Raw genomic sequence first — 26,661 nt, forward strand, 5'->3', positions numbered from 1 at the left:
TTAGCACGACTGGAGTTGGCTAGCTACTTAGCCTGGCACCTGCTAACATGTTATGCACCACGCTTCACATTTGTACCTGGTTAGCAAGCATGTGTAACATCAGCAACTGTAAATAATTTTACTAGCTAGCTATGTAACATTGATGAGGGTTGACAATGGTTATGACCATGGATGCATTTCAATCTCACAGAGTTATAGACATGATGCAAGATAGGATTCCAAAGAGATGTAAATAACAAGTATTGCATATCCCGCAAACTACCTAAGTTTACTAGCAAACAGTGAGGAGAAACTACACAACAATTTACTGTGGTAAATCTCAAAAACTAGAGCTGATTTTACTATAAAAATATTTGCCTAGTGGACATGGTTGTATGTAGATACTGTCTGCCTGCCTACCTACCTAGGCTCATTTGTACAGTCTGCCCACTGTGCAAAGGTTGAGGGTTATGCCATATTTCATTCTATTGGTCTAGATATTATTGTAAATGTAATCTATGTGCCTGTGTACATGTTCAACTAGTCTACCCTAATGTTGATGTTATGCTGGCATGGTTCAACTGTTGTTCAAACTGTACAATATAGTATTTGTTTGTGTCTCACAGACATTACCATGTGGTGCCTGTGCTTCTTCCTGGAGTGGATTCTAGATACAAAAACATAATTATGTGCCTGTGTGTGTGTGTGTGTAACTGTAGCTTAACTGTATCCAGTGAGCTGTTCCTTCGAGGGATAAAACATCATTCTGGATTTCAAGCTAATGACTCATGAGGAGCTGAATGGCAGTTTGATCATGACAACCCTCCTTCCACAGCTTTACAAGTATTCCCTGAACTTACTGTATGTTTCTTTGGAATGACAATTTCTCACCATCATCTGCTGATCACCAGTTCTCTTAGCTACTGATTGTTGCACCAGATAATGTGATTTAACCAAATATTGTTGGTATCCATTACTGGGTGTTATAGGATAGATACTGTTTGGTGTAGCATAGAGAATTTTCAACCAACATTAGCGATGCCATCGTCGTCCTCGATTCGGGGAAAACAGGAGTCTCACAATGTCCATGTCCAGTTGCATAAAGTAAACCAACAATATGTGCGCCGACATCGTGTCTTTCAAGTCTTTTCATTCATTGATCGAGAATTTTGGGGTGGACAACCACCTGTCTCGATCAATGAGAGAAGACATGAAATAGACAAAATGTACTTGTCTCTGCACTTGTGTGTCCCTACACCTGAGTGACACTCGGACACACTGAACTACACTGTTCATAAACATTTGGGGGTGTTACGTTTACCATATAACATTGTTGAATACACAGTTCTCTTGATTTAGCAGTAAATAGTGTACACTTCTGTATTTTAGAGATTTAGACAGACATTCTTTGGATATCTGAATACCTAGCATCTGCTACATTTTTGGACTCACCTTGTGGTGCTGTGCTCACTTGAACAGGAAGGTGGTGCGACGGTCCTTCGTGGGCAAATATTATCCACCACAGAAAGCACTGAGCTAGGCTGAAACACCTGCCTTTTGGAACTGCATTACTCAAGAAAACAAGAGACCATGTTTGTATGTGACTTTATTAAACCCAATGATAATTATATATTTGACATTGCTTGCAAACTGATGTGACACGTATTAATGCCAAAATAACAAAAACCAGGCAAGCCCCCGCCCCCCAACAACAAAAAAAGTGGGGCTCAAGCCACACCTGCCCTGAATGATGGGTTGCCATCCAGATACATTCAGCGTCTTGCGAATTTAAGGTAAATTATGAAACACAGAAAACAAAATAAATTAATGTCATTTTTTTTATATTGGTACATTTTTGGGGAGAAACCTGGCTTCCCTTGGCATCCATGAATAAACTCCACTGACTACATGCGGAGATGGGGGAGATGACATTGCAGATGAGACAGCAGCTGGCAATTATTGGGTGAACCTACAGGGACATGGGGCGTCTCATCCTGTGAAAGGCATGCTGGGAACATGAGCGAGGACAGAACACGATCTTCGGGTGGGTAATACCCATGCGAGGGAGATGGGACTGTCGGGAAGAGAATGTAGTCCAACAGTAGCTATTCTTGTGAACCCACCATGGCTCCTCCCCAGCTCTTGTAGTTGATTGAGAAGTGATGGAGAGACTACAGAAAGATCAGGACAGTGTTCATCCATCTGATTTGTTTAATAGACATCTGGATACTGTGTATCAGCATTGTGGCCATTTACAGATGGTTCAAAAAGATCTACGGACAGGACGTACTGGGCCAGCATCTGTAGTACAGGAATGTGGGGTGGCAGTCAGGAAACGTATTACAGATCATCTGGCGGTATATACAGCAGAGCTGATGGCCATACTGGCCTTGCGGCGGGTGGAGGAAGTCAAGCCAGACAGTAGTTATGTACTCTGATTCATGTGCAGTGTTGGAGTCTGCAGCCCTTTAGTACATGTAGCAGACAATACCGTCTTTGTGCCGTACTACAAACCCATGGTAGGGTTAGACAGATGGGTATACAGACAAGATTGACTTGGGTCCTAGCCCAAGTGTGTGTGTGAAGGGGAACAAGGCAGTTGATGTACTGGCTAAACAAGAACTTAGTCCCCTCGGGATGTTGATGTTTAGGTTTCAAATGAGCAAGGCAGAGGCAAAAAGCCTGATATGGACAGTGGTGGTGCGGAGATGGCAGGAGCAGTGGAATAGAGATACTAAGGGTAGACATGTATTCTAAGTACAGAGGAATGTCGGGAAGGGGAGGACGGCAGGAAGAGACAGAAGAGAGGGGGCTATTTTTTACAAGATTAGGGGTGGGACACAGCCGGTTAAATAAGACTTTATGGGAAAGCATCCAACAGGAAAGTATGATTATTGCCAGGAAACAGAGACAGTGGAGCTTGTATTGACATAGTGTAGGCAGTATGAGTGGGGAAGAGGCTGAGATCCAGTATGAGGGAGAAGTGGATCCAGGAAATTAGGTTAAAGAGTATACTAAGTAGAACGTCATTATATACAGTCTACATTTTTTGTCGTCTTTTTTAAGAGAAACAGGCTGACAGGTAGAATTTTGTTTCTCCCAGTCTCTGGCTCACACTCCAGTACAGTAGGCGGCGGTAATGCACCATAACGTTGGATGTCAACTGCCGATAAACCCCACCGAAGAAGATTCCCTAGGAACGGGCCGCAGAACTCTGACAAGTCATGGGACATACGTAGACAAGTACGGTTGTCAGCACACTTTACAGCCTGGTAAGTTTGATTCCGTTAGCTACTTTACTTAAAATATAATGGTTCAGGTACATTTTATTTTAAAAACACTAAAATCATGAAGGCCTAATTGTTCACTCAAGAAAATAATGTAATAATGTCTCTTCAAAAGGGGAAACGGTAAGGTTAGATTGAAAATAAAGTAGATAATGACTATGCGCAAAGATAGTATCCTCAAAACCCAAATATTCCGTAGCTGCACCACGGAGGCAAAGATTATCAATACGTTTTGTGTTGCTAATGCATTTTGTTTCGCCAGAGTGACTCACTGAAACTAGATTACCGTTGTACCAGCAGCAGGATTTTCTCAAAATAAGAGTCTACCTGCAAAGACATGGACAGTTTTGACTATCCTTTTGTTTAACACTAGTTACGTACAACTGTTTTTCAAAGCATTGCAACCACCTTGGACAAATAACCTATTATATTTTGTACCAGCATTTCATTTGAAAGTGTACACAAATACTGCTATGTTAATACAGTGTTGCTGGCCTTTTACTCCACCCATTCCATTGGCCACAATGCAATTAAAAAGAAAAATGGAACCTTTATTTAACTAGGCAAGTCAGTTAAGAACAAATTCTTATTTACAGTGACTGCCTACACTATATGAATGACATACTGGTTTATAGAGAACTTTGTGCTGATGTTCCCCAATTTCCTCTTTGTGCCCGATGTTCACAATCATTGTAAAGCCCTAGTTATGTTGTTGTTTTTGTAACCTGTGTGTAATGGCTAGGTAGCTAGTCGTGCTCTCTAGTAGTGTTTCAAATCAGTGACCTCACTCCCTCACCTTGAAGTAGTTATTTCCCTTGCTCTGCAAGGACTGCAGCTTTTATGGAGCAATTGGAGAGGTGCGGAAGCAATACTGGTTCACTGACAGTCATTTCTGAAGATTAATCACATTATTTAGAGACTAATTTAAGGAATTAAACATCTGTCCAAAATGTTAAGGTCACTACGTTAACTAAACTCTCATTTTAATATGGTGAAGCTATTCCTGCAAAAGTTTTAATTTGACATATAGTCAAATCAGTGTAAAAGCAAGTGAGCTGGTTCTACTCTTTTTGGCCATTTTCTGGTGCTTTGTGGCAGGAAACTGAGCTGGTCAAGAACAACATGTCAACCCTGCTACTTTATGTACGGTCAACCCTGCTACTTTATGTACGGTCAACCCTGCTACTTATTTGTCACCCCAAAAAATATTTAAGGGATTGGGAAAACTCTTTAAATTAGGTTGAACATGTGCGTTTTGACATGTTGTAATTCAGCTAAGTAAACTTTTTCCCACAAAGTTGCACTACTCCCAAGGCACCTAATTGGTGGAGCTACCCCAGTATTGTGAGCATACCAATAGCATACCAAGTGGTCTTAGGTCTTAATTTTTGTACACTTTTTTTGCAAAACAAAGAAGACCTTGCATATAAGCACCATGTAAATAGCAATTGATTACAATTTAATATCTTTAGAATGAGTTATCAACATTGCAATGTTTTGAACTGTGTGCTTTTATTTTGAAGGTTTCCATACAAAGGTGATGTTATCATTTCTGCTGTTGTCAGAATAGTAGTTTAAACCGAATACTTAGACAACACAGCAGCAGACAGTTGTAGTTCCATCATGGCCAACGAAATGTTTTCCCTCATGAGTCTCGAAGACGAACTGAGCTGTAGCATCTGCCTCTGTGCTTTCGACTGTCCGGTGACAATTCCATGTGGACACAACTTTTGCCAAGCGTGTCTCCTAGAAACATGGAAAGACAACTACAGCTGTCCACAATGCCGTACCCACTTCACCACCAAACCAGTGCTGAAGAAGAACACCGTTCTCAGCACTGTTGTGGAAACGTTCAAAATGAAGTCGAATAAAAGCGACCTCCACAATGAGATGGGCGACTTAATCAAGTGGGATGCGGTCAAGATGGAGCCCAAAGAGGTGGTTATCTTGTGCGACACCTGTATGGAAGCCAAAGCATTCAAGACCTGCCTCACCTGTATGGCGTCATTCTGCCTTGAGCACGTGAGGCCTCATCATGAGAACCCAGTGTTTGGCGCGCATCAGCTGAACGAGCCTCTGGGCGACCTGTGCGACCGTATCTGCCCCGACCACCACAAGCTGATGGAGTTCTACTGTGTCCAACATGGCCGCTGTATCTGTGGTGTCTGTCTGCAGCAGGTGCATAAAGGCTGTACCTTCTCCAACCCTGATGAACAACGGGCACTGCAAGAGGTAAGTTTACAATACATTTTAATACACCCCATCCACGGTCAGGCACACAGTGTTGTGCCAGCCCATTGCACCCATGTAGTGCATTACAATCTCTGTCTAGAGGTCTGAACCTTTTTATGAGGGAAGGGGAATAGACCAGAGCGTGTCGGTTCAATGGGAGCAAATTAATCATAGTGAGCAGACCAAGCAAGGAGGTGGGCAGAGCCAAGCACGAGCTAGTGAGATCCTATTGGCTCATTCTAGTATTTATTTGCATATTTCCGTTATGGAACGCCTACTCTGGTGTGTGTGTGTGTACACAATAACTCAATTCGCCCTTGTACTCCTTAACAACGCAGTTAAGAAACTTTGGCAAAAGTTAGTCTACAAAACCCAGTCCACTCTTACAGATTCTAGTTTTGTAAATGGATAAGTGAATGTTGGCCAAAATCTACCCCTGGGCTTCCTCTAATCACCATATTTGGTAGTGAGTGGAAACTAACCAGATGCTTCACATTTCTACATCTGGTAAAATACCTAGCATTCTGTTCTGTGGGGATACCTAGTAAGTTGCTTGCACAACTGAATGCGTTCAACCAAAATGTATCTTCGGCATTTAACCCAACCCATCTGAATCGGAGAGGTGAGGGTGGCTGCCTTAATTGATGTCCATGTCATCAGCACCCGGGGAGCAGTTGTTAAGGGTTAACTGCCTTGCTCAAGGGCAGATTTTTCCACCTTTCCGGCTCGGGATTTAAACCACCTTTCAGGTTACTGGCCCAGCGCTCTTAACCGCTAGGCTACAGGTGTAAGGTCACAGTGATTGATCACTAATCCTAAAATAACTAATTATCCCATCTTAAGAGTTATAAATGTTTTGATTTATTTGGTTGAAGATAATATTCATTCATGTCTCATTCAGTCTGATTTGAGGGGCAAGTTGAGTCTGCTGGATGGAAAGATTGACAAGAACCAGACGGTCATCTCTCAGATGAGTGACCAGCAGAGCAAGTTGAAGGTGAGCGATCACTTTTTAAACAAAGGACTCAAGAAATTGTCTTAACTACCGTATTCAGTATATAAAGCAGTTTGAAACCTTTGAGCACCTGGGAAAAACTAAATATCGAATACCTACAGGAAGAGCAGTGTGAGATGCTATGAGAGATATCAATTTGAGAACTCCTTGTACTTTGTGTCCACCTCCTCCAGGACTCTGCAGCCAGCAGGAAGAGAGCGCTAGAGGATGACTACCGCCAAATCCGGGAGCTGCTGGACCGTGACGAGCGTGAGGCTCTGAACACTGTGGACCGCGAGCAGGAGAGCGGTCAGACCAAACTCCAGAACCTCATAAAGAAGTTCAACCAGAACATTGTGAAGCTTAGCGCAGCAAAAGATGGCGTCAACAGCCTGCTCAGTCGGACTCAGACCGTGGCTTTCCTACAGGTGAGTCCAGTGTAGCGAAGGTGGCTTCGGTGAACTGCTCTCACTCACGTGATGAGCAACCTTACCTGAAATCAGAAGACTTGCGTCAGCTCCCGGCCTTAGCTCAGTGGGCTAACAGTCTTGAAATTCCGATAATGACTATAATGCATCTTATTGTTGGTTTTTTACCTTTCCTTTGGGACAGGCCTCAGTTGACATGCCGGCAGTGGTGGCCTTTGACCCCTATACCCCGAAGGTGAACCTGGACTCTAAGGCCGTGGCAGCCTGGCATGCCTACTCTGCAGTCCTGAGGGAGCATCTCACACATGTACTGAAACAGCCTGTAGAGACCAGACTGCAGATACTCAAACCAGGTGTGTATACAAGTGTATAAAACATGCTTATGGGCGGCATTTGTATGATGCCTTGTGATATTTAATTCCAAAACTTTGCATGGACATGTTCGACAATGGTGATTTTTATATTGGAGAGCAATAAGGGATCAAACAATGAGTCCAATCAATCAATAATTCACAATCCAACATCTTATCCCTCAAATTGGTTACCAATCTGGTGGTTTGAGGTATTAGTTTTCCAGATTCCAAGCATTATACTTAGGTCATCTAAGTGAAATAGTCACCACTTGCCGGCCTCCACCCAGTACCCTGCCCTGAACTGGGCACTCACCCATTTTCCCATGTGTATCAAGAATGGTCCACCACCCAAAGGACATCCAGCCAACTTGAAACAACAACTGTGGGAAGCATCAGCGTTAACATGGGCCAGCATCCCTGTGGAATGCTTGACACCTTGTAGAGTGGGGATGACATCAAATCTTTCTCCATACCGGCAGGCAGCAGGTAGCCTAGTGGTTAGAGCTTTGGACTTGTAACCTAAAGGTTGCAAGATCGAATCCTAGAGCTGACAAGGTACAAATATGTTGTTCTGCCTCTGAACAAGAGGCACACTGTTCCTAATAATTTGTTCTTAACTGACTTGCCTAGTTTAAAAATAAAAATAAAATATTCTCCCGCCAATTCATACATATTCATTGATTTCATGGTGTGAATTGTTTGTCAATCTTTATGAAATCCCTGCTATGTATCAATAGTAAATGTAGGCTATTTGCCATTTCCCCATTAATCCAGACTGTTTGGTTATGGTTCGGTTCCGTTTATTCAATGTGTTAATACGGCATAGCGTTCTCATTCTCGTAGTGTACAGGTTGTTTGGAGAACTCAAACTGTCTAATGTTGATCATACAATGTAACCAGCTACATTTCCTAATCTAATGTTTTGCTTCTAGTTAATCTAGCATTTTACCAGAGAATTTCAGTTCGTGAATTCTCATCCGAGTGGAGAAGTGCAACTGAAGCACAAAACTTGTCTGATGCAGAGCAGAAGCCACAACTAGCTCCTTGACAAATCATATGCTAATCAAGCACAACGAAACTCGGAGTTGGACAAGCAGCAGCAGAAATCTCGCATTATATATTTTGCCACTGCAAAACGCAGCTGTGACTTCACCAGAGCCGAGCAGGTAAAAGCGTCTGCATGCTTCCCAACCGAAACACTGTTTCGGTTGAGTTCGTGCATATTATTGACGTTTTGGTGAGGGTTTTTTCGGCTGTTCGGAGGCAAGCCGAAATTCGGAGCGAAGTCACGACCTTTCGTCTGTGATTGGTCAGCAATATTGATTCTAAAATAAAGTCTGTTATTCAACTCGTTCATGCACGTTAGTTTGTAAAATTGCACAACTAAAATCGTCGGCAAAAACGTCTTGAGTTATCGTTGATTTAATTCTGACTATTGAGGAAGTGTATACAGGCTGAGGCGTCTCAATGGGCAAACGGTACTATTGACGCATTTTTCTCGTTTTTCAAGCAAGGTATGCGGGAGTATGCGAGCACACGCTTGGTTAGGGTAGCCAGGTTTGGCTAGGCGCCAGCCGAACTGAAGCATGCTGACGCCTTAACAGAGCCCATAGTTTCATTAATGATTCTCAAATCGCAATCTAGGAATTAGAATGTGTCTAATGGTTATGATACATTATTCATGGTTGCGCGCTGTTTGACATATAGATAAATGCACACATTGTCAAATGTGTTTTTAATAATTATAATTTTTTCATTAGAGCCCTGAAATTATGCGAGTACTTTTAAAAAAACAGTCAAACTGTCAAATGCCCATCCCTATTGTAGAGGCCATGCCCCGACGAATTGAGGCTGTTCTGAGGGCGAGTGCAACTCAATATTAGGAAAGTGTTCATGTTTTGTACACAGTGTATTCAGTTATATTCCGGACTCTGACATCGCTCGTTCCTTAATTAATTGTTATTGTATTGTTATAACTGCACTGCTGGAGCTAAGAAAACAAGCCTTTCCCTACACCCGCAATAGCATATGCTAAATGTGTGTAAATGACCAATAAATTGTGATTTCTTCCCAACAGCTGAGAGGTTTGCTCCTCTGCTGCCAAACTTCTATGAAATGGGTGAGTGCCATTATGCCCTCCTCTTTATAACTACATAACTCCTGCTGGCATACAGTAACAGTTGTAACTTTTCAGAAACATATGGCTTTTGTATGGCTAAATTGTACAGCCATAATAATTAGTGAAATCAGTAATAGACTCGTTGTGGTGGTCACTCATAGCGTAATTACAACCGTGGGCACTGTATTTACTTTGATACAGCGTGACACTCTAAGTGTCATCTGGTCTTTGTTTCAGGAGGCATGCCACCACAAGGTCATCCGATAATGCCTAGATCCCACAGCCCAGGAGCTCCCCTCAGGGCAAACCAGAAGAAGCCTCCACAAGATTCAAACCGAGAGAGAAGTAGGCTATTACAAGATGGGTCGTTGTGGCCTTGTAGCCTGATAAAGATTCCCTTTTTAGTGTGTTTTTAGGTACATTTTACCAAGACACTACATTGAACCATTCAACAAACAAAGAATACGATACACCGACTAGGTTTTTCAGTTTCCTTATCAGACCAGACAAAAACAGGACAAATACAGCTCGTTTTTGTCAGTCAGAAACACCTGTGACATGAATGGTTCAAAAACAAGATAGCAGATTGTTTTACTGTCAGTAAAGACTTACTGCCAATTCTACCACTATTTACACCTCTAAAGGGTCAACTATGACCCTCAGTTACTTTTTTGATCCTACACGTCTCAACCATTTCTCCCTTTCAGAGTCAGACAAGAAACGAGATCACAAGGAATGGAAAGAACCTAAGGCTGACAGTGAGAACTGATTTTTCAGTGTTTTTCTGTGTGTTTACTTCAATAACTGCCAAGCTCAGATAACAGGTGTGCTGTGCATTGCATGTTTCAAGTAACATCACAAGTTAAAATGTTATTAGTTTATGATCTAGTTTAACAGGCTTAGCACACTATTCAGTCTGTTCTGCAAACCTTAGTTGGAGAGAGTGCTTAAAAGGATATTTCGCTGGACTTCGGGCCAGAAGGTCGAGGGTTCGAGACCTGCTCTGTGCCTGTTTCATTACATTGATGTCAGAAGTGGTCGGACCTTGCATCCTCGACAATGCCATGGGCTTGGCCAGTGAGCGCGTTCCTACAAGACGTAGAGTCGGAAGCTAGCACAAGGGCGCGTTCTTTGAAAAGAGGAAGTAGTGCAACGACCCTGGGTTTATAAGCGCGGATATATACTCTGCCGCTCGAGCATGCTTTTGGGGCACAGTCGATATCGCGCTGGACTTCGGGCTAGAAGGTTGAGGGTTCGAGGCCTGCTCCCTGCCTGTTTCATTACATTTGGGCAGCAGCTGACTCATACAATATTGTGTAAAAGAACTGCCTGCCATCATTGGATATGAAAATATATTGTAAATTAATTGTTTGTCTTCCATCAGAAAATTCCCAAAAGCCACCTAATGCTCCCAGAGAGTCCGCCACTCCTGTTCCACACACACCAAGGGACCACCCCAGAGGACAATCAGCAGAACCCAGGAACAGGGAGGACCCAGGTAAATGTTGCTTAAAATTATATTCTCTGCTCATGCAGCCAAATACCATAAATGAGCCTCCAATGACAAATTTGAATGCAATTCTGGATACTTGTCACAACTGGGGGGTAATTCTAGCAAGATGGCTTAACATATTTAGGATTCCCTGAACATGTCCAGTTTCTCTTAACCAGATGAGTCTGATTTCTTGGTTCCAGAACGTCTGCTTCTCGTTTAAGTAATTGTGCTAAGCGAATTGCAGATTGGTTGATCCGACAACTGGCGCGTGCACGCAACATTCAAAAAGGGCCTCATGTCGATGACCGAAATAAACTACAGCTATGGAGTCAAGACAGCCCAATATGTCACAAGTCCAGAACAAGAAACGATTGTAATATACAATGAATATGTTCATATATTTACCAAAATTGTAATAGAGGCGCGGGTGCAAATGCCAGAGAGGGTGCCGGGCAGATAATTGCGGACCGAGTAAATGCTTAAGTGAAATGGCACAATTCCAATACCTTAATAGGCCTAGCTTACACACATGGGTGACTAGTAATGATGCTTTCACTTCAGAGTGCACTGTTATTGCAACACTGGTGATATTCATGTCAAGGCTATGGCCTATGTCACAATTGCAATGGTAGGCCCATTCCATAGCCTATGTAGGATGAATAATAATTTTAGTGCTTTTCATTACAACGGTGTGTTCTAAGTCGTAACGCCAATTATGTTTGCAAAATCTGCGCTATTTTAATTAGGCTATTTATCATGTTGCTTAGGTTTATTCATTTGAGATTAGCGTCGCAGCCTACTGTACCTGCAGTACCTAAAATACCTCCTTGATTATACAGCTTGATGGGCAGGGAATGCAACAAAGACAACAACAAAAAATCTCTAATGCAAGGCAGGCTCTTCTTACGGCTCTACGCACAGTTGCCTTGCCAAATCGTTCAGTGTCGCCCTCATTGTACAGGAAACTTCCAGTGGCCAAAATATTGCTAAGTAATGCAGAGTTTGTAGGCCTATAGCAGTAAAGGTGAAACCACGTTGGATTTCATTGGCTATGTACAGGTTGAGTAAGTTTTTTGATTTATCTGTTATTTTACCAGGTAAGTTGACTGAGAACACGTTCTTATTTGCAGCAACGACCTGGGGAATAGTTACAGGGGAGCCAATTGTAAACTGAGGATTATTAAGCGATCGTGATGGTTTGAGGGCCAGATTGGGAATTTAGCCAGAACACCGGGGTTAACACCCCTACTCTTACGATAAGTGCCATGGGATCTTTAATGACCTCAGAGAGTCAGGACACCCATTTAACGTCCCATCCGAAAGACGGCACCCTACACAGGGCAGTGCACCTAATCACTAACCTGGGGCATTGGGGTATTTTTTTTTGACCACAGGAAAGTGTGCCTCCTACTGGCCCTCCAACACCACTTCCAGCAGCATCTGGTCTCCCATCCAGGGACTGACCAGGACCAACCCTGCTTAGCTTCAGAAGCAAGCCAGCAGTGGTTTGCTGCTGGCAAAAGTTGGCCAGATATGAATGATTGTGCGGAAAAACGATAACGTTCCAAAAGAGAATCGTCTGAATGATTTAAAGGATAGTTGAGGTCCAATCATTTGTTCCCTTTGTAATGCACAGCAAACAATGAAGGCTCTGATGTCAATTGGATTTTCCGCAAAGGGACCGGCCATAGCCGACGAACAACAATCTTATTGGCTGAGAAACCCCGTCTTCATTCACCAGGACAGGCTAAGATCAAGTTAAACCTCTTAGGGAGCAGGTTTGCTTCCGAGCATTCGTTGCTATGGTTGATCAGGCTATAGGTCGAGCGCTCTTTCTGGAACTGGAAATGTGCTCAAATTCTAGTTTGACAGATCTCGCCAACTCACTAATCTGGCTTTCTGGAATACCCCTCTGGTAAGTCACCTATACGCTATACTAAACTAATGGCATGGTATTTTTCTTACAGGACAAGCAAGTGTTCCCCCAAGTATCACGTCTGCAGCAAAACGAAATGACCTTCTACGATGTAAGTTCACAAGTGTTACGAACCCACGTAGAAAACCGACTCTGTCTCGATCTAGGGAAGCTAGTAGGTTTGCCAGAAGATACTGACCCTACCGTTACACTTGTTTGCACTGGGGGTCAGAACTCAATCGGGGTTACGTTAAGACACAGTGGAGCCGGTGTGAGATATGGGACGGAAAACATACCTCGATGCAGGAATGGGATATGCCACTGTGCTCCAAATTGTACTTTTCATCCACACTGCTCCATCGTAATCTTCTGGCAAGCTGCAAGTCTGTAACCTCTGAGTGTGCGTTCAACATAAGTCAACAGGGTGTTGTAAGTGTCTCTAGGGGAGACGGCTCATGTTGGTTATTGATGTTCATATGATGACAAGTATAACAATATACAAAAAGGCATGCCAAACAAAAGAGATTCAAACACTCAACAGGAAATCCCCATTGGCTTGGGATGCTGCTCTTGATCAGCTTCTAAGATTGTTACAGTAATTGCCGCTCAATCACTCACACCTGTGAGCAATTACTCAACCCTTAACCCTGCTGGTAGTCCTAGCAGCTGCTGCCAGCAGTGGAGAGATGTCTGTAGTGGAAATAGACTGTCTGTGGTCTAACCACTTATCTACCTGTATTCCTAACACTAGCTTGAAAACAAGTACAGCATTCTGAAGGAACTTTTAGAAAAATGTGTGCATGGATGTGTTTGTGAGAGAGAATCTTACCTCCTGTCTCTCCCTCACCAGATGGCACCATTCTCACCCTTGACCCCAAAACGGCCCACAAGCGTATCTCCCTGACAGAGAACATGACCATGGCCTCTGTGTCAGACGAGCCCACCCATTACCCCGATGGCCCCGCCCGCTTCTCCGTCTGCAGCCAGGTGCTCACTTCCAAGGGCTTCTCCCGTGGCCGTCACTACTGGGAGGTTAAGATGAGCAGCAACAACTTCACCGGCATCGGCCTGGCCTACAACAGCATCGACCGGAAGGGTCCGGCTAGCCGGCTGGGGCGTAACGCCCAGTCCTGGTGCGTGGAGTGGTTCAACGTCAAGCTGTCGGCCTGGCACGCCAGCAGTGAGACTGTACTGCAGAACCCGAATCCGATCCGCGTCGGCGTGCTTTTGGATTGTGAGGAGGGAACGGCCACTTTCTATAACGTTCAGGACCGGGCATACCCTTTCCATACGTTTGTGTTCCAGTTCGCGGAGGCAGTGTACCCGGCATTCTGGCTCTTCTCCAGCGGCTCGTCTGTTAGCCTGTGCAAGCTGCAGTCTTAAGAAGTTGACACAACACACACACACGCAGACACACATTGTTCTCCCTCACAAACAATTATAATGTACAGCATCTGGGTCAATAAATTACTTAATCATACTGATATTGGGAACTTATATTGGAAATTTACCTTAAAGGTTATTATTCGGTTGTAGTCACTGGCTTTAGTAATAATGCAGTGTAGGTAATCCTTTTGGACTTTGGTCTCTTGTAACTACAGCAACCTCCTAAACAGGCAGCATTTGTTAATCAGTATCTAATGAAAACTAAGCACTTCCATACAGGTAAAGAAACATTACAAATGATTATACATGTCTTGATCAGCCAGTTTATTTACAGATACATTTAAGTGGTCTGTGGGTAGCTGTTTACAGCCTGTTTTATCAGAGCTTATGATCTCTTGGTGTGGGTCTTGGTAGTACACAGTAATCACATGTAAAATACACAAAACAACATGAATAAACGTGTCTAACATGTATGTTATCTACTGTATATGAACAGTACCACACTGTTCAGAAGGCCATGTACTGGCACACATGCAATGCTTTTGCTGGTGTCAGGCATTCCGCATTAGGGAATGTCATATTCAATAACACCACTGGATATAGAAGCAATGAATAGAGCAGAAAAGCATCCACAATATGCTTGATACCCCCCAAAGGAAAAGTGGGTATCGTGCACTGTTTTCTTGATCTAATACATTTCCGCTACAGTGTTTCACACAGAGCCTGTAAGTGAAGGGGGTTTCCGCATGGTGCAGTGTGCTGAAAGCACTTCCTGACACTGCTACTACAGGCTTGATAGAACCTAGCCTGGTTGCCAGATCTGCATTTGGTTGAGAATTACAGTGAACAAGGCAGAGGATTTGGTTGATCTGGCAACCAGGCTAGATAGACCCAGCCTCGCCCATAAGAACAAGCAGAGGTCATTTAGACCCTGTGAACAGAAGTATTTCCAAATCTGGGTTTTGTAAATAGTGATAATTTAGGGCTGGTGTTTTGCCTGTCCATGTGACCAGACAAAGGAAAAACTCTGGGTCCAAGTTATAGCTAATGTAGCTATAGCCCATACCTAGGGCCTTCTCATGTAGAAGGGTACATATGTCTGTTGGTGTTTGGACATCTGTGTCTGTGGGTGTCACATTGTCTGTGATGTGACTGCATGCTTCTCATAATGTCTGTATTGTTGATTGGATCTTTTCCATTTATGGATATATAGCCATCGCTACGATCGGAGAGCAAGTTGAGAATAGCACGTGATAGATTCATTTTACTTTGCAAAGCCCAATGCCAAATGAACAGTTGGTGTTGGCCTTCTCCCTCTATAGAATTGATTATGTTTGTGTATAAGGGGTTTAATCTTGTTAAAGACAACTTGATAATGTCCCCCCCTTAAGCAATCTGTGCTAATATATTCCTATATTCCTGTTTGTGGCTTATTTGTTCCTCATATCTACACACACACATATATATATATATAGTAATCATATTACTTCAAACTGCTCAGGAGTAAACTTATTGCAAGTGCACGGGAAGGAAAAGTACTGATATTGCTTTCATATTATATACTTGCAAAACTAACAATGAAATAATATGTACTTATTAGAAAACAATGAAATTCAAAATTCATAATACATATGAAAATATTTATTATGGGTGTTTTCAAATTATAATTTACATTGCTTATTACATTCAGTGAAATTTTCCATTTCAACATCGTCAGTAGCAAATTCAGTAAAGCCAATTATTTTCATATTTGTCTCTTTCATGTTTGTCTCAGGTTTTTAATTGCTATTAAGTGATTGTTTGCTTACAATTATTTTATCCATCTCTCTATCCATCTTTTCTTTTTAAATGGCCAGGAAGAAGATGGTACATTTCGTACCATAAGATGGAGACAAAATGGAGTCGTATGCCTTCCATTCCATCAATAAAGTGCTGTTATGACTAACTGGTTTCTTTGACACTTTCCACAGCAATCTTGTGCATTTATGTACAGTGGTTTGACTGAAAAAACAAAATGTGTAGCTAAATATATTTCCAAATATACTGTTCCTCATGGTACACTGTAAATTTCACTCAAAACTTTCCAGGAAAATGTATCAGCAATAGACTATCACACGGTCTCCTTCTATCGTTAAGTGTAGACATAATGACGTGACCATAAACTACCAAGACTAAGATGATCCGTTACCATTCAATATCTGAAGACAATCGAGTTGAGAAAACAATCGGTGGCATACAGTACATGCTCTCTTCCAGCAATGCAGTTACATTTCTATAAAACCTTACAGCCAAGAGTACCACAGTATGAGTCATAATACCCATAAAACCTAGCGGTCAAATCCCATGGGGGATTTTTAGAAACACTTAAAATAAGGGTTGTGTTTTGTGTGGGCTTACCCTGGCGTGACGTTTTGATAATCATGTAATCAGAAAACACAGCCCTTAAGTGTTTTTAAAATAGGAAAAATGAATGGTGGAAAAACAATTGGAACCATTTCCCTGTTTGACCACTAGGTTTTATGGGTATTATGACACCTCCAGTGTGGGGCTCTATACCCCTTAACCTCAACTCTGGACTTAAGCCAGTTCAACTGCATTTTTTCATTCTTTCCCTCTAATCAGGGACTGATTTAAACCTGGAACACCAGATGTGTGCAATTCATTATCAGGTAGAACAGAAAACCAGCAGGCTCATGACCTCGTAGGGTAAGAGTTGAATACCCCTGCTCTATACTGTTTGAAATAACATTTCTGTCCACAGTTAAGATGCTCAGACCTGTTTCTAGAACATTCAGGTTTGTTGTAAACACAGTAGAAGTGCGGATACACATAAAATGGGTGTCAAGCAACGAGACGATTACCCAACAACTTAACACACACAAAGGGAATGTAAGCACTTGAATATCACAAGCATTAGCATTATATTAATAACTATGGCCCTCCGAAGCTTTAGATGAACATTGACAATCCTCCCGTTATACAGTTGATGCCAATAGTTGGCTTAAGAACCAAGACTTTTAGAAGACGTTCCAGGTCATATTGCTTGCAGTCACGCTGCACAGATGATTAGGAGTGCTGATCTAGATTCACTTTTCCCTTATAGATCACAATGAATAAGATTATGTGGACAGGGTAACCTGGTGGAACCAATCTGATTGCTGTGTCAACCATTCTGTTCTACCGCAAGTGATTTGAAATAGAATGGCGAACGCAGAGATCAGACTGGTTCCACAAACCGAGGGACCTGCAGAAGTGCTTAGGGGCAAGTGCGCAGTGTGATTGCATAACAGACAACCTGGAACGCCACCTATAACTTTATATTATGGCTGTAACAAACCTTCTGATATCTCAACTTTGACCTCACTAAAATGACAAAACAGCATTATTCCTGAATGACATTCCTGAAAGGTGACGGAGATTCAGATTTTTTTTTTTTTTTTAAACATTGTGGTAATAAACATTACGACAGTCGACACACCATAGAAATAGAATGGCTAGATGCTAATCTATTTCTATGTGACAGACATAGGGTGTCACCTAGCAGTTTGTCTAGTGATACGCAGCATGAAGACAAAGTGTTTGAAATAAACAATCTTTCCATAGTAGACAACAAACAAAATAGATACGGACAGAGTAATATCATAACTATACTTCTGAACACTTTGAGCAGTCGGTTTTGAGGGACGGTACAATTCTAACTACGTCCTACGGAGTAATTCCTACAGTGCAACAACGAAGTGCCCACACAAAGAGAGGTCTAATCAAGAAAAGGACAAAATATTGCAAAAAAAATCAAATAACAAGTAGAAGTGCATTTAACAGACTGAGTGGATTATTGTGGTAGACATTTTGTCTCCAAAAATGACAAGGTCGAAATTATAAAACCTGTGAATAAATATTTTAGAAGCATCGGATATTTAGCTAGGAATGGTTAACTAGGAGTCCTAAAAAAACTCATTAAGAAATATAGTCAAGTAACATTTTATTAAGACTTAGTAACCACTAACTAGTGTCTGTCCAATACAGCACATTGGGGATTTGGCCAACATGGCAATAACAGTACATCATCATGAAATAAGAGTAAACAAAACAAACGTCCAGTGATTGACTTACTAATATAAATATATATATTCTATCATAGGAGTCGGAGTGTTGAGGTCAATGCTTCCTCTTGAGTCAGGGACACACGGGGTCCATGTTGGGAAACACTGCCAAACTATTCAAACTATAGAACTGTTATAACTATAAAACAAGGGATCAGTGCAAATATACAGCCCATCATCCACTGAAACATCTCCTTTCTTCCTTCCTTCCCTCCTTTACCCCGAGGTGGGAATATGCCTGAGCTCTGGCTTATATCATCATCTGGGGAGTGTGCAAGCATGGCATTATGTCATCAGCATTTACTACAACGAACAAAGGAGGGGTATGGATGAAACATTGAGGTGGTGGAACTTGGGGGCTCAGGCACGAGCAGAGTCGGGACCTGCTGGCTTGGGAGAGTCATGGGGGGCGGAGCTCTCAGCCTCGGAGGTGCTGGATTCGTCGTCGTCGTCCGTCTGCTCGGCGCTGTGGTAGAGCATGAAGGCCTGGGTCTTGTGGGTGATGGTGATGGTGCACGGGCCCTGGGCCCACGGCTCCCCGTCCACCTGCATGGGCATCCGGGACGTCTTCAGCACCAGCTACAGAGAGATAGGAAGGGAGAGGTGGTAAGAGAGATGGGCGGAGAAAAGTGAAGGAGGAACTGGAAGGTTCATTTCTTTTTTAACTGGAAGAGCTGAACAGTGATGAGCACAGTAAAAACATTTTAAGTACATTGACATTTACTGAACATGAACTAACCTACCTTTTAAAAGACAAAACTAGCAAATGACCCAGATACTTATAAAAGATAGCCATTCAAACTGGTACCGTATCTATTCAGCTAAGGTCAAAATGACAGAACCAGGAAGGAAACACAGAATACACGAATGTGTCAGGTACACCACTGCTGTCCTCTCACGCTGTGGAGATAAACAGCAGGTGGTGGTGATGGTGCTGTAACCTCACCCGGACTGTGTGGGCCTGGCCCAGCCGCACCGGGTTGGCCATCTTGACTTGGATCTGAGCACAGTGGAAGGAGCCAAACACACCCACCACCTCGAGCAGCCCGTCATCCAGCCTGGGGTAGAGGACAGGAGGGGGGAAAAAAACACTTAGAAAACGACACCGTCGAAAAGCATTATAGAGCATTCATATAGGCTTCATAAGGCCTAGATACATGCTTCACAAATCACATGACATTAGCTTATGAATGATTTCTGAAGCATCTCTAAAAGGTCTTAATATAGAGTATACAGTGGGGCAAAAAAGTATTTAGTCAGCCACCAATTGTGCAAGTTCTCCCACTTAAAAAGATGAGGCCTATGACAGACAAAATGAGAAGAAAAAAAATCCAGAAAATCACATTGTAGGATTTTTAATGAATTTATTTGCAAATTATGGTGGAAAATAAGTATTTGGTCAATAACAAAAGTTTCTCAATACTTTGTTATATACCCTTTGTTGACAATGACAGAGGTCAAACGTTTTCTGTAAGTCTTCACAAGGTTTTCACACACTGTTGCTGGTATTTTGGCCCATTCCTCCATTCAGATCTCCTCTAGAGCAGTGATATTTTGGGGCTTTCAACTCCCTCCAAAGATTTTCTATGGGGTTGAGATCTGGAGACTGGCTACGCCACTCCAGGACCTTGAAATGCTTCTTACAAAGCCACTCCTTCGTTGCCCGGGCGGTGTGTTTTGGATCATTGTCATGCTAAAAGACCCAGCCACGTTTCATCTTCAATGCCCTTGCTGATGGAAGGAGGTTTTCACTCAAAATCTCACGATACATGGCCCCATTCATTCTTTCCTTTACACTGATCAGTCGTCCTGGTCCCTTTGCAGAAAAACAGCCCCAAAGCATGATGTTTCCACCCCCATGCTTCACAGTAGGTATGGTGTTCTTTGGATGCAACTCAGCATTCTTTGTCCTCCAAACACGACGAGTTGAGCTTTTACCAAAAAGTTATATTTTGGTTTCATCTGACCATATGACATTCTCCCAATCTTCTTCTGGATCATCCAAATGCTCTCTAGAAAACTTCAGGCGGGCCTGGACATGTACTGGCTTAAGCAGGGGGACACGTCTGGCACTGCAGGATTTGAGTCCCTGGCGGCGTAGTGTGTTACTAATGGTAGGCTTTGTTACTTTGGTCCCAGCTCTCTGCAGGTCATTCACTAGGTCCCCCCGTGTGGTTCTGGGATTTTTGCTCACCGTTCTTGTGATCATTTTGACCCCATGGGGTGAGATCTTGTGAGCCCCAGATCGAGGGAGATTATCAGTGGTCTTGTATGTCTTCCATTTCCTAATAATTGCTCGCACAGTTGATTTCTTCAAACCAAGCTGCTTACCTATTGCAGATTCAGTCTTCCCAGCCTGGTGCAGGTCTACAATTTTGTTTCTGGTGTCCTTTGACAGCTCTTTGGTCTTGGCCATAGTGGAGTTTGGAGTGTGACTGTTTGAGGTTGTGGACAGGTGTCTTTTATACTGATAACAAGTTCAAACAGGTGCCATTAATACAGGTAATGAGTGGAGGACAGAGGAGCCTCTTCTTAAATTAGAAGTTACATGCAACTCAGCAGGTCTGTGAGAGCCAGAAATCTTGCAGGTTTGTAGGTAACCAAATACTTATTTTCCACCATACTTTGCAAATAAATTCATTAAAAATCCTACAATGTGATTTTCTGGATTTTTTTTCCTCTCATTTTGTCTGTCATAGTTGAAGTGTACCTAGGATGAAAATTACAGGCCTCTCATCTTTTTAAGTGGGAGAACTTGCACAATTGGTGGCTGACTAAATACTTTTTTGCCCCACTGTATGAAGGCTTCACAAAAAAGGACAATGTGATCTTGAGTTATGCTTTCAGTGATAATACACAAACTTTTCAATGGACATCGTCTGTCTGATGGTAGGGCTTTCGAAGCCTTGATTGTCTCCATTTCTGTATTGTCTAAAGTCCTGTGTGAGCCAGTGGTGCTCACCGCGTAAGGGGGTAGGGCTCGTCCCCCATGCCCTCCCACAGACGACAGCCTCCGCCCCAGTAGCCGATGTTACACACGATGATGCCCTCCAGACTGGGCAGGGCCACTCTCTCTCCATCCAACTCCAACTGTGGGAGCGCACACACAATATTACTAAATGATATGAGTATCCGCTAGTTCAAGGAGGCATCCAAAGATTATACAGCGCACAAAGAATGCTCGAGTTCATTTGAAGTTTGTGACATTTGCCAAGGCAACGGAACATTCTATTAAATTCTTCCGAGGCATAGAGGTGAAAGACTGCACAATAGACATGAGAGTCGTTCCATGAGGCCACTGTGTGTGTCTGCCTGTGTGTTGTTTGTGTGTGTGTCTTTGTGCACACCTTACCTCAATCCTCTTATCCAGGTCTTTGCATTCTTGAACTAAACAATCTTTGGTGCCATACATGAAATATACAGCCTAGAAGGAAAGGCAACAGTTTGACCGTTAAAAAGGGGAAAGTAATATGGACAAAGGACACGCGTTATCAAAAGCAGGTCATGTTTGAACTAATTCAAATATTTATTACATTTTCACCCAAATAACCACTCCTAGACTATTCTGAATCGGCCATTTATAGAACAACTAACCACATAATTAATATGCAGTAAGTAAAAGCAGTTCCAAATGCATTTGACTAAGAGAGAAAAGTAGCATTAAAGAATTCTTTCCAAATTGATGTGTCGACCATTACACTCAAGCAACCACCCTGGAAATTTCCTCTCACACTGTATGTAAATTCAACCACGTGAAGACATTTGCATACGTTTGTGAATATTTTCAGATGCGTCTTTGGCCCACTGACCTTGTTGATGATGCGGCTGGAGAAGAAGGAGGGGGTCTTCTCACGGTGGGTGTGGAAGTTGAGCGCCATCAGGGCATCCGGGCCCACTGAGAAATAGTTATTCATGGACAGGACCTGATGAGAATAGCCCACACGAGTTAGGAGGTCCTTTAGTGAGCAAATCAAGAGTATAAACAGTGAATAAATCAATCACGTAGGCTATTCCAGTAAGCAGGATCATTAAGTTAACCAGCTAACGTTGATAAACAACCATATAACTTGTTTTTCTGGTTCATTAAAAACGCTGAATATGTATATTGGTTGTTGTTTGTCAAGTCAATTATACCTCGTCAATTTTAAATCCTTCATAAAAATAAGTTATTTCAAGCCATTTTGGACAGTTAGCTGGCTTACTCATTGATACAGCATTCTGGAACAGCCCCATGATTGTAATGGATCACTTGGTTGCAGCATGGTTCTGGCAGAGGCAACACCAGAGTTACAGGTGTGACTCCTGTATGGGCCACACACTGAATACAGTACGTGTTGCTGAATTATATCAAAATGCAGGGCAAATGGACAAGATCAAAAGAGGCTAGCTAGAGGAGGGTGAAATGCAACTCACCTTTGGCTTACGAAAGTAGAGCCCCTTTGAGGCTACCTGAACTTTCCACCTGTCAGGACATGTGGAGATAGAAATGTCATACTGGATCATTTACAACCATGCTACAACACAAATGGAACTAGGGATATTGAGCTTTGCAGCATAAGCACAGAAGGCTACGTTACATGAGCTTTGTAGCATTGGCACAGCAGGCTACATGACTTGAGCTTTGTAGCATTAGCACAGCAGGCTACATGACTTGAACTTCGTAGCATTAGCACAGCAGGCTACATGACTTGAGCTTTGTAGCATTAGCACAGCAGGCTACATGACTTGAGCTTCGTAGCATTAGCACAGCAGGCTACATTGCTTCCTCTGGTTCTCCACTGACCTGTCCATCTTGACCACCTCTGCTTCGAGGACGTTCCGGAGCACCTGCTCCACAGGGATCTCCCCGGCGTAGCCCGACCCCCAGCCCAGGGAGTTGGACAGATCGTTCCCTGTACCCAGGGGCAGAATCATCACCCTGGGGATGAACTGATCTTGGCCCTGGAGACCAATACACACATGTGAAACAGACATCATGGTGCTGCTAACATATCTTCCTCCGCTGTCCCTGTTCCCATATCGGGATCAAACCAGTGATCCTATTTCGCCTCTATGGCCTATTTATTGCCTTACATCCCTACATTTGCACACGCTGTACATAGATGTTTCTATTGTGTTATTGACTGTAGGTTTGTTTGTGTAACTCTGTGTTGTTTTTGTCACACTGCTTGGCTTTATCTTGGCCAGGCTTCAGTTGTAAATGAAAACGTGTTCTCAACTGGCCTACCTGGTTAAATAAAGGTAAATAAAAATGTTTTAAAAATCCTCTGCTCACAAACACACGTGACCGCCCTCCTTCACAATGTACCAACCGTTTGAGCTATCAAAAAATATTGAATGTGATAGCTCCATCGGAAACATCTCAAGCTAGCTGAAAATGTTCAAACAAGCACGCCATCTACAGACGTCTTATTCAATAATAACCAACAACAACAGTAGGTACAGTAATGTTAGTTGCAACAGCAGTTACGACAGCCTGGCATAGAGCTGCACGACTCTCATCTGCCCCTGCCACTGTCATGTTACACACACACAGCTTTACCTTGAGCTTCATGGTGTCGATGGCATCCAGCACCCAGCCCACGGTTCCGTCCCCCCCACACACCAGCACCCTAACACTGCCTGGAGGCAGCAGGGTGCACAGCTGCAGAGCCTTGGAGGGAGGCAGCTCCGACAGGTCAAACACCTGAGAGAGGAGGGGAGGAGAAAGGAAAGGAGAGAGGAAAGGAGAGGAGACGAGTAGAGTAGAGAGGAAAGTAGACGAGAGAGGAAAGGAGAGGATAGCAGACAGAAAATGTATGATATGGGAGGAAACAAAGTGGAAAAGGTGGACGGGAGGGGAGGGAGATGTATATGTATCCCACCATCACCGCGCCACCTCCACAATCACTTTAACTCAAAAGATTGCCTACTGTGCACCAGTTCAATTTGACCTAGACATCTTAATAATTCCATAATATGCTCCTACAGGATGCTACACAGAGGACTGACTGACCTGGACAGGGTTGAGGATGGTGCGGAACTCTCCAAGCAGAGCCTCCCCCATGTTGTTCCCACTGCGAGTGTTGGCCAGGACCAGCACTGGAGTCCAGCTGCTCCCACAGGCAGACGCCAGCTAGACACACAGTTAAATTTGTTTAATTTAACCTTTATTTAACTAAGCAAGTCAGTTAAGAACAAATTATTATTTACAATGACGGCCTACAGGGGAACAGTGGGTTAACTGCCTTGTTCAGGGGCAGAACGACAGATTTTTTTACCTTGTTAGCTCAGGGATTCGATCCGTCAACGTTTCAGTTCAAATTGAAAAGTAAACGAAACCTGTTTCAAACCACAGCCCAGTATTCTAACCTGACTCAAGAGGGACTGGTAGTCGCTAGTAATGCAACCAAACAATCGGTCCCGATCCACCATTTGGGCCACCATAACCCCAGACACCGACCCCTCCCTGGGTGTGACTTCTGACCTTGCTGTACTCATCGGGATGCCTGCGGCGGAGCTTGTTGACATGGTGGAGGTAGTGAGGGGGGATGATGAGGCTGCGGAACTCGCCCAGCTCACAGCGCTCCCCGTCCGAAAGGCTGGCCTTGCAGTCATCGTGCACCATTGTCTGACACCACACACACCTGCCAAGGGACAAACACACACCCATCAGTGGATCAAGCACAATTTTTGTGGCGCTCACTGTAATGTCAAGGCAAAAGGTGGACAGAGAGCTGGTTAATAATTGTACACATGAAAGGAAAAGGACATGATATTAATTCCTGTCAATTTGTAAATAAAGCAATTTCAGCTTCCCCATGATTGAAACATTACAAATAACACCCTCCGTCTTTCGTGCCAAAACCAGACAAATGTTAACGCCTTCGCACCCTGCTGGGCTTCACTTTGATTAATGTGGCAGACATTAATTCACACACAAACGACAGCCTAGAAGCAAAATAATATTACCTAAAGTCACACAGCTTCGGTTGGTTCCCACATTGCTCCTTGCAGACCACACAGACACTGCAGAGAGGGACGTTTCCCCGGACCCAGCGGTGCTCTAATGTCCCATCCGCTTGGGACGGAGCCATAATCTCTTTGCAAACAAGGCTCCGGTCGGCCCGACGCAGGCATGTCTCGTCGGCGCACACTCCGCAGCAGTCGCAGAATGCCCCTTGTAGAATGTGTTGTTGGCATACACAGCAGTAGGTGGGCTTGTTGAACAGGTCGGTGCAGTGCCAGCCGTGCTTGCTCTTGCGGAAGAAGTCTTTCATGTGTATTTTCCGTTTGGAGCGTTGGACACTGCACCACAATGTAATGATCACGGGCACTACGACAGCGAGAGATGTCCAAAACAGGAGTGTCCACTCTTCCCGTGACGATTGGTCACGGTTTCCCTCGTCCCCCTCCATTGACATCCGAGGAAGAGTGGTTGGTATTAACGTGAATAAACTAATCAAATCATAGAATATCACGAGAATTCATATAAACATTGTGCGCAAGGCGCGCGCATCATGGTGTCCATGCAATAGCTACGAGAAAATGACAACCTTCTCGTGTAGCGAAATAACGCACAAAACAAGGGTCGAGCGAGATTGTAAACAATGACTGCCGTGATTTTTTTTGTGTGCAAAAGAAGTAGCTAGACGACGACCACCAACATTTGAATGATTAGCTTACTGTTGTTGTTATCAGAAGCTATGCTAGATATAGTTACTGGGCACCTGATGTGCTCCTCACCTCTCCAGCAATGACTACATTAAAAGCTAGTAATCAATCGTCTGTAAAAAATACAAATAAAAGTTTTTAAAAACATCGAAACGCATGCACAAGCATTTATAATATTAAAGGTTGCATTGAAGTGACAGCTTCATTACTATATCAATAACACGACTAAACAATAGATTCGTCGATAAAACACATGTCCAATCGCAGACAGCTGCCTTCCCACCTAATGGCAGTGTTCAAGCGCGTCAAAACCGTGTTGTATCATGGGTACATTTTGACTGACTGATCTGCGAATAATATTGAGCAGTGATTTACATAGAGATAGATATAGGACTCATCTTTGTATCTGTGCAATTATAGCGTCTGTAACAACATGGGTAGCGCCATTGAGGCTATCTCCATTTTGAAGTAATCCATTTTCTTCTTCCCGATTGGCTGATCCCTCCCGATGACCCGGTTGGACAAAACTCCAAAAGGGTCACTAGGAGGGATAAGCCAATTAAGTCCAACACACTTGACTACATTAAAATGGTGGAAGCCCTCAATGGCGCTGCCCATGCTAATAGCTCTTTGGCCACTAGAGGCCTCTATCATTCTCTATGGTTATTTATGATGCAATGTGATTTGTAAATCAGTCAGTTTCGAGTCGTCTTTAAA

At 43.2% G+C, this 26,661-nt stretch overlaps 2 protein-coding genes across 5 annotated transcripts; one reads left to right on the forward strand and one right to left on the reverse strand.

The window, feature by feature from the left end:
- The first annotated feature begins 3,167 nt into the window (after positions 1-3,167).
- LOC139370483 (E3 ubiquitin/ISG15 ligase TRIM25-like) lies at positions 3,168-16,133 on the forward strand. 4 transcript variants are annotated; one of them, XM_071109983.1, is made up of 11 exons: positions 3,168-3,251; positions 4,790-5,498; positions 6,400-6,495; positions 6,687-6,920; positions 7,105-7,273; positions 9,351-9,392; positions 9,630-9,737; positions 10,100-10,150; positions 10,777-10,890; positions 12,855-12,914; positions 13,653-16,133. In XM_071109983.1, the coding sequence occupies exons 2-11, from the start codon at positions 4,890-4,892 to the stop codon at positions 14,183-14,185; spliced, it is 2,016 nt and encodes a 671-aa protein (XP_070966084.1). In that variant the 5' UTR covers positions 3,168-3,251; positions 4,790-4,889; the 3' UTR covers positions 14,186-16,133. The 4 variants fall into 4 exon arrangements, with proteins under 4 accessions (XP_070966084.1, XP_070966087.1, XP_070966085.1 ...); XM_071109984.1 differs by having other exon boundaries at positions 3,176-3,251; positions 9,633-9,737; XM_071109986.1 differs by lacking the exon at positions 10,100-10,150.
- Positions 15,815-26,248, reverse strand: LOC139370484 (diacylglycerol kinase epsilon-like). Its single transcript, XM_071109988.1, has 11 exons — positions 25,243-26,248; positions 24,758-24,917; positions 24,287-24,406; positions 23,834-23,977; positions 23,075-23,232; positions 22,705-22,753; positions 22,101-22,214; positions 21,644-21,715; positions 21,254-21,381; positions 19,238-19,349; positions 15,815-18,870 (listed from the first exon to the last, which is right to left on the reverse strand). Exons 1-11 carry the CDS (start codon positions 25,692-25,694, stop codon positions 18,652-18,654), a joined length of 1,728 nt encoding a protein of 575 aa, XP_070966089.1. The 5' UTR covers positions 25,695-26,248; the 3' UTR covers positions 15,815-18,651.
- Positions 26,249-26,661: the final 413 nt, after the last annotated feature.

Source organism: Oncorhynchus clarkii, chromosome 17, assembly GCF_045791955.1.
Source record: "Oncorhynchus clarkii lewisi isolate Uvic-CL-2024 chromosome 17, UVic_Ocla_1.0, whole genome shotgun sequence".
Classification (NCBI taxonomy): Eukaryota; Metazoa; Chordata; class Actinopteri; order Salmoniformes; family Salmonidae; genus Oncorhynchus; species Oncorhynchus clarkii.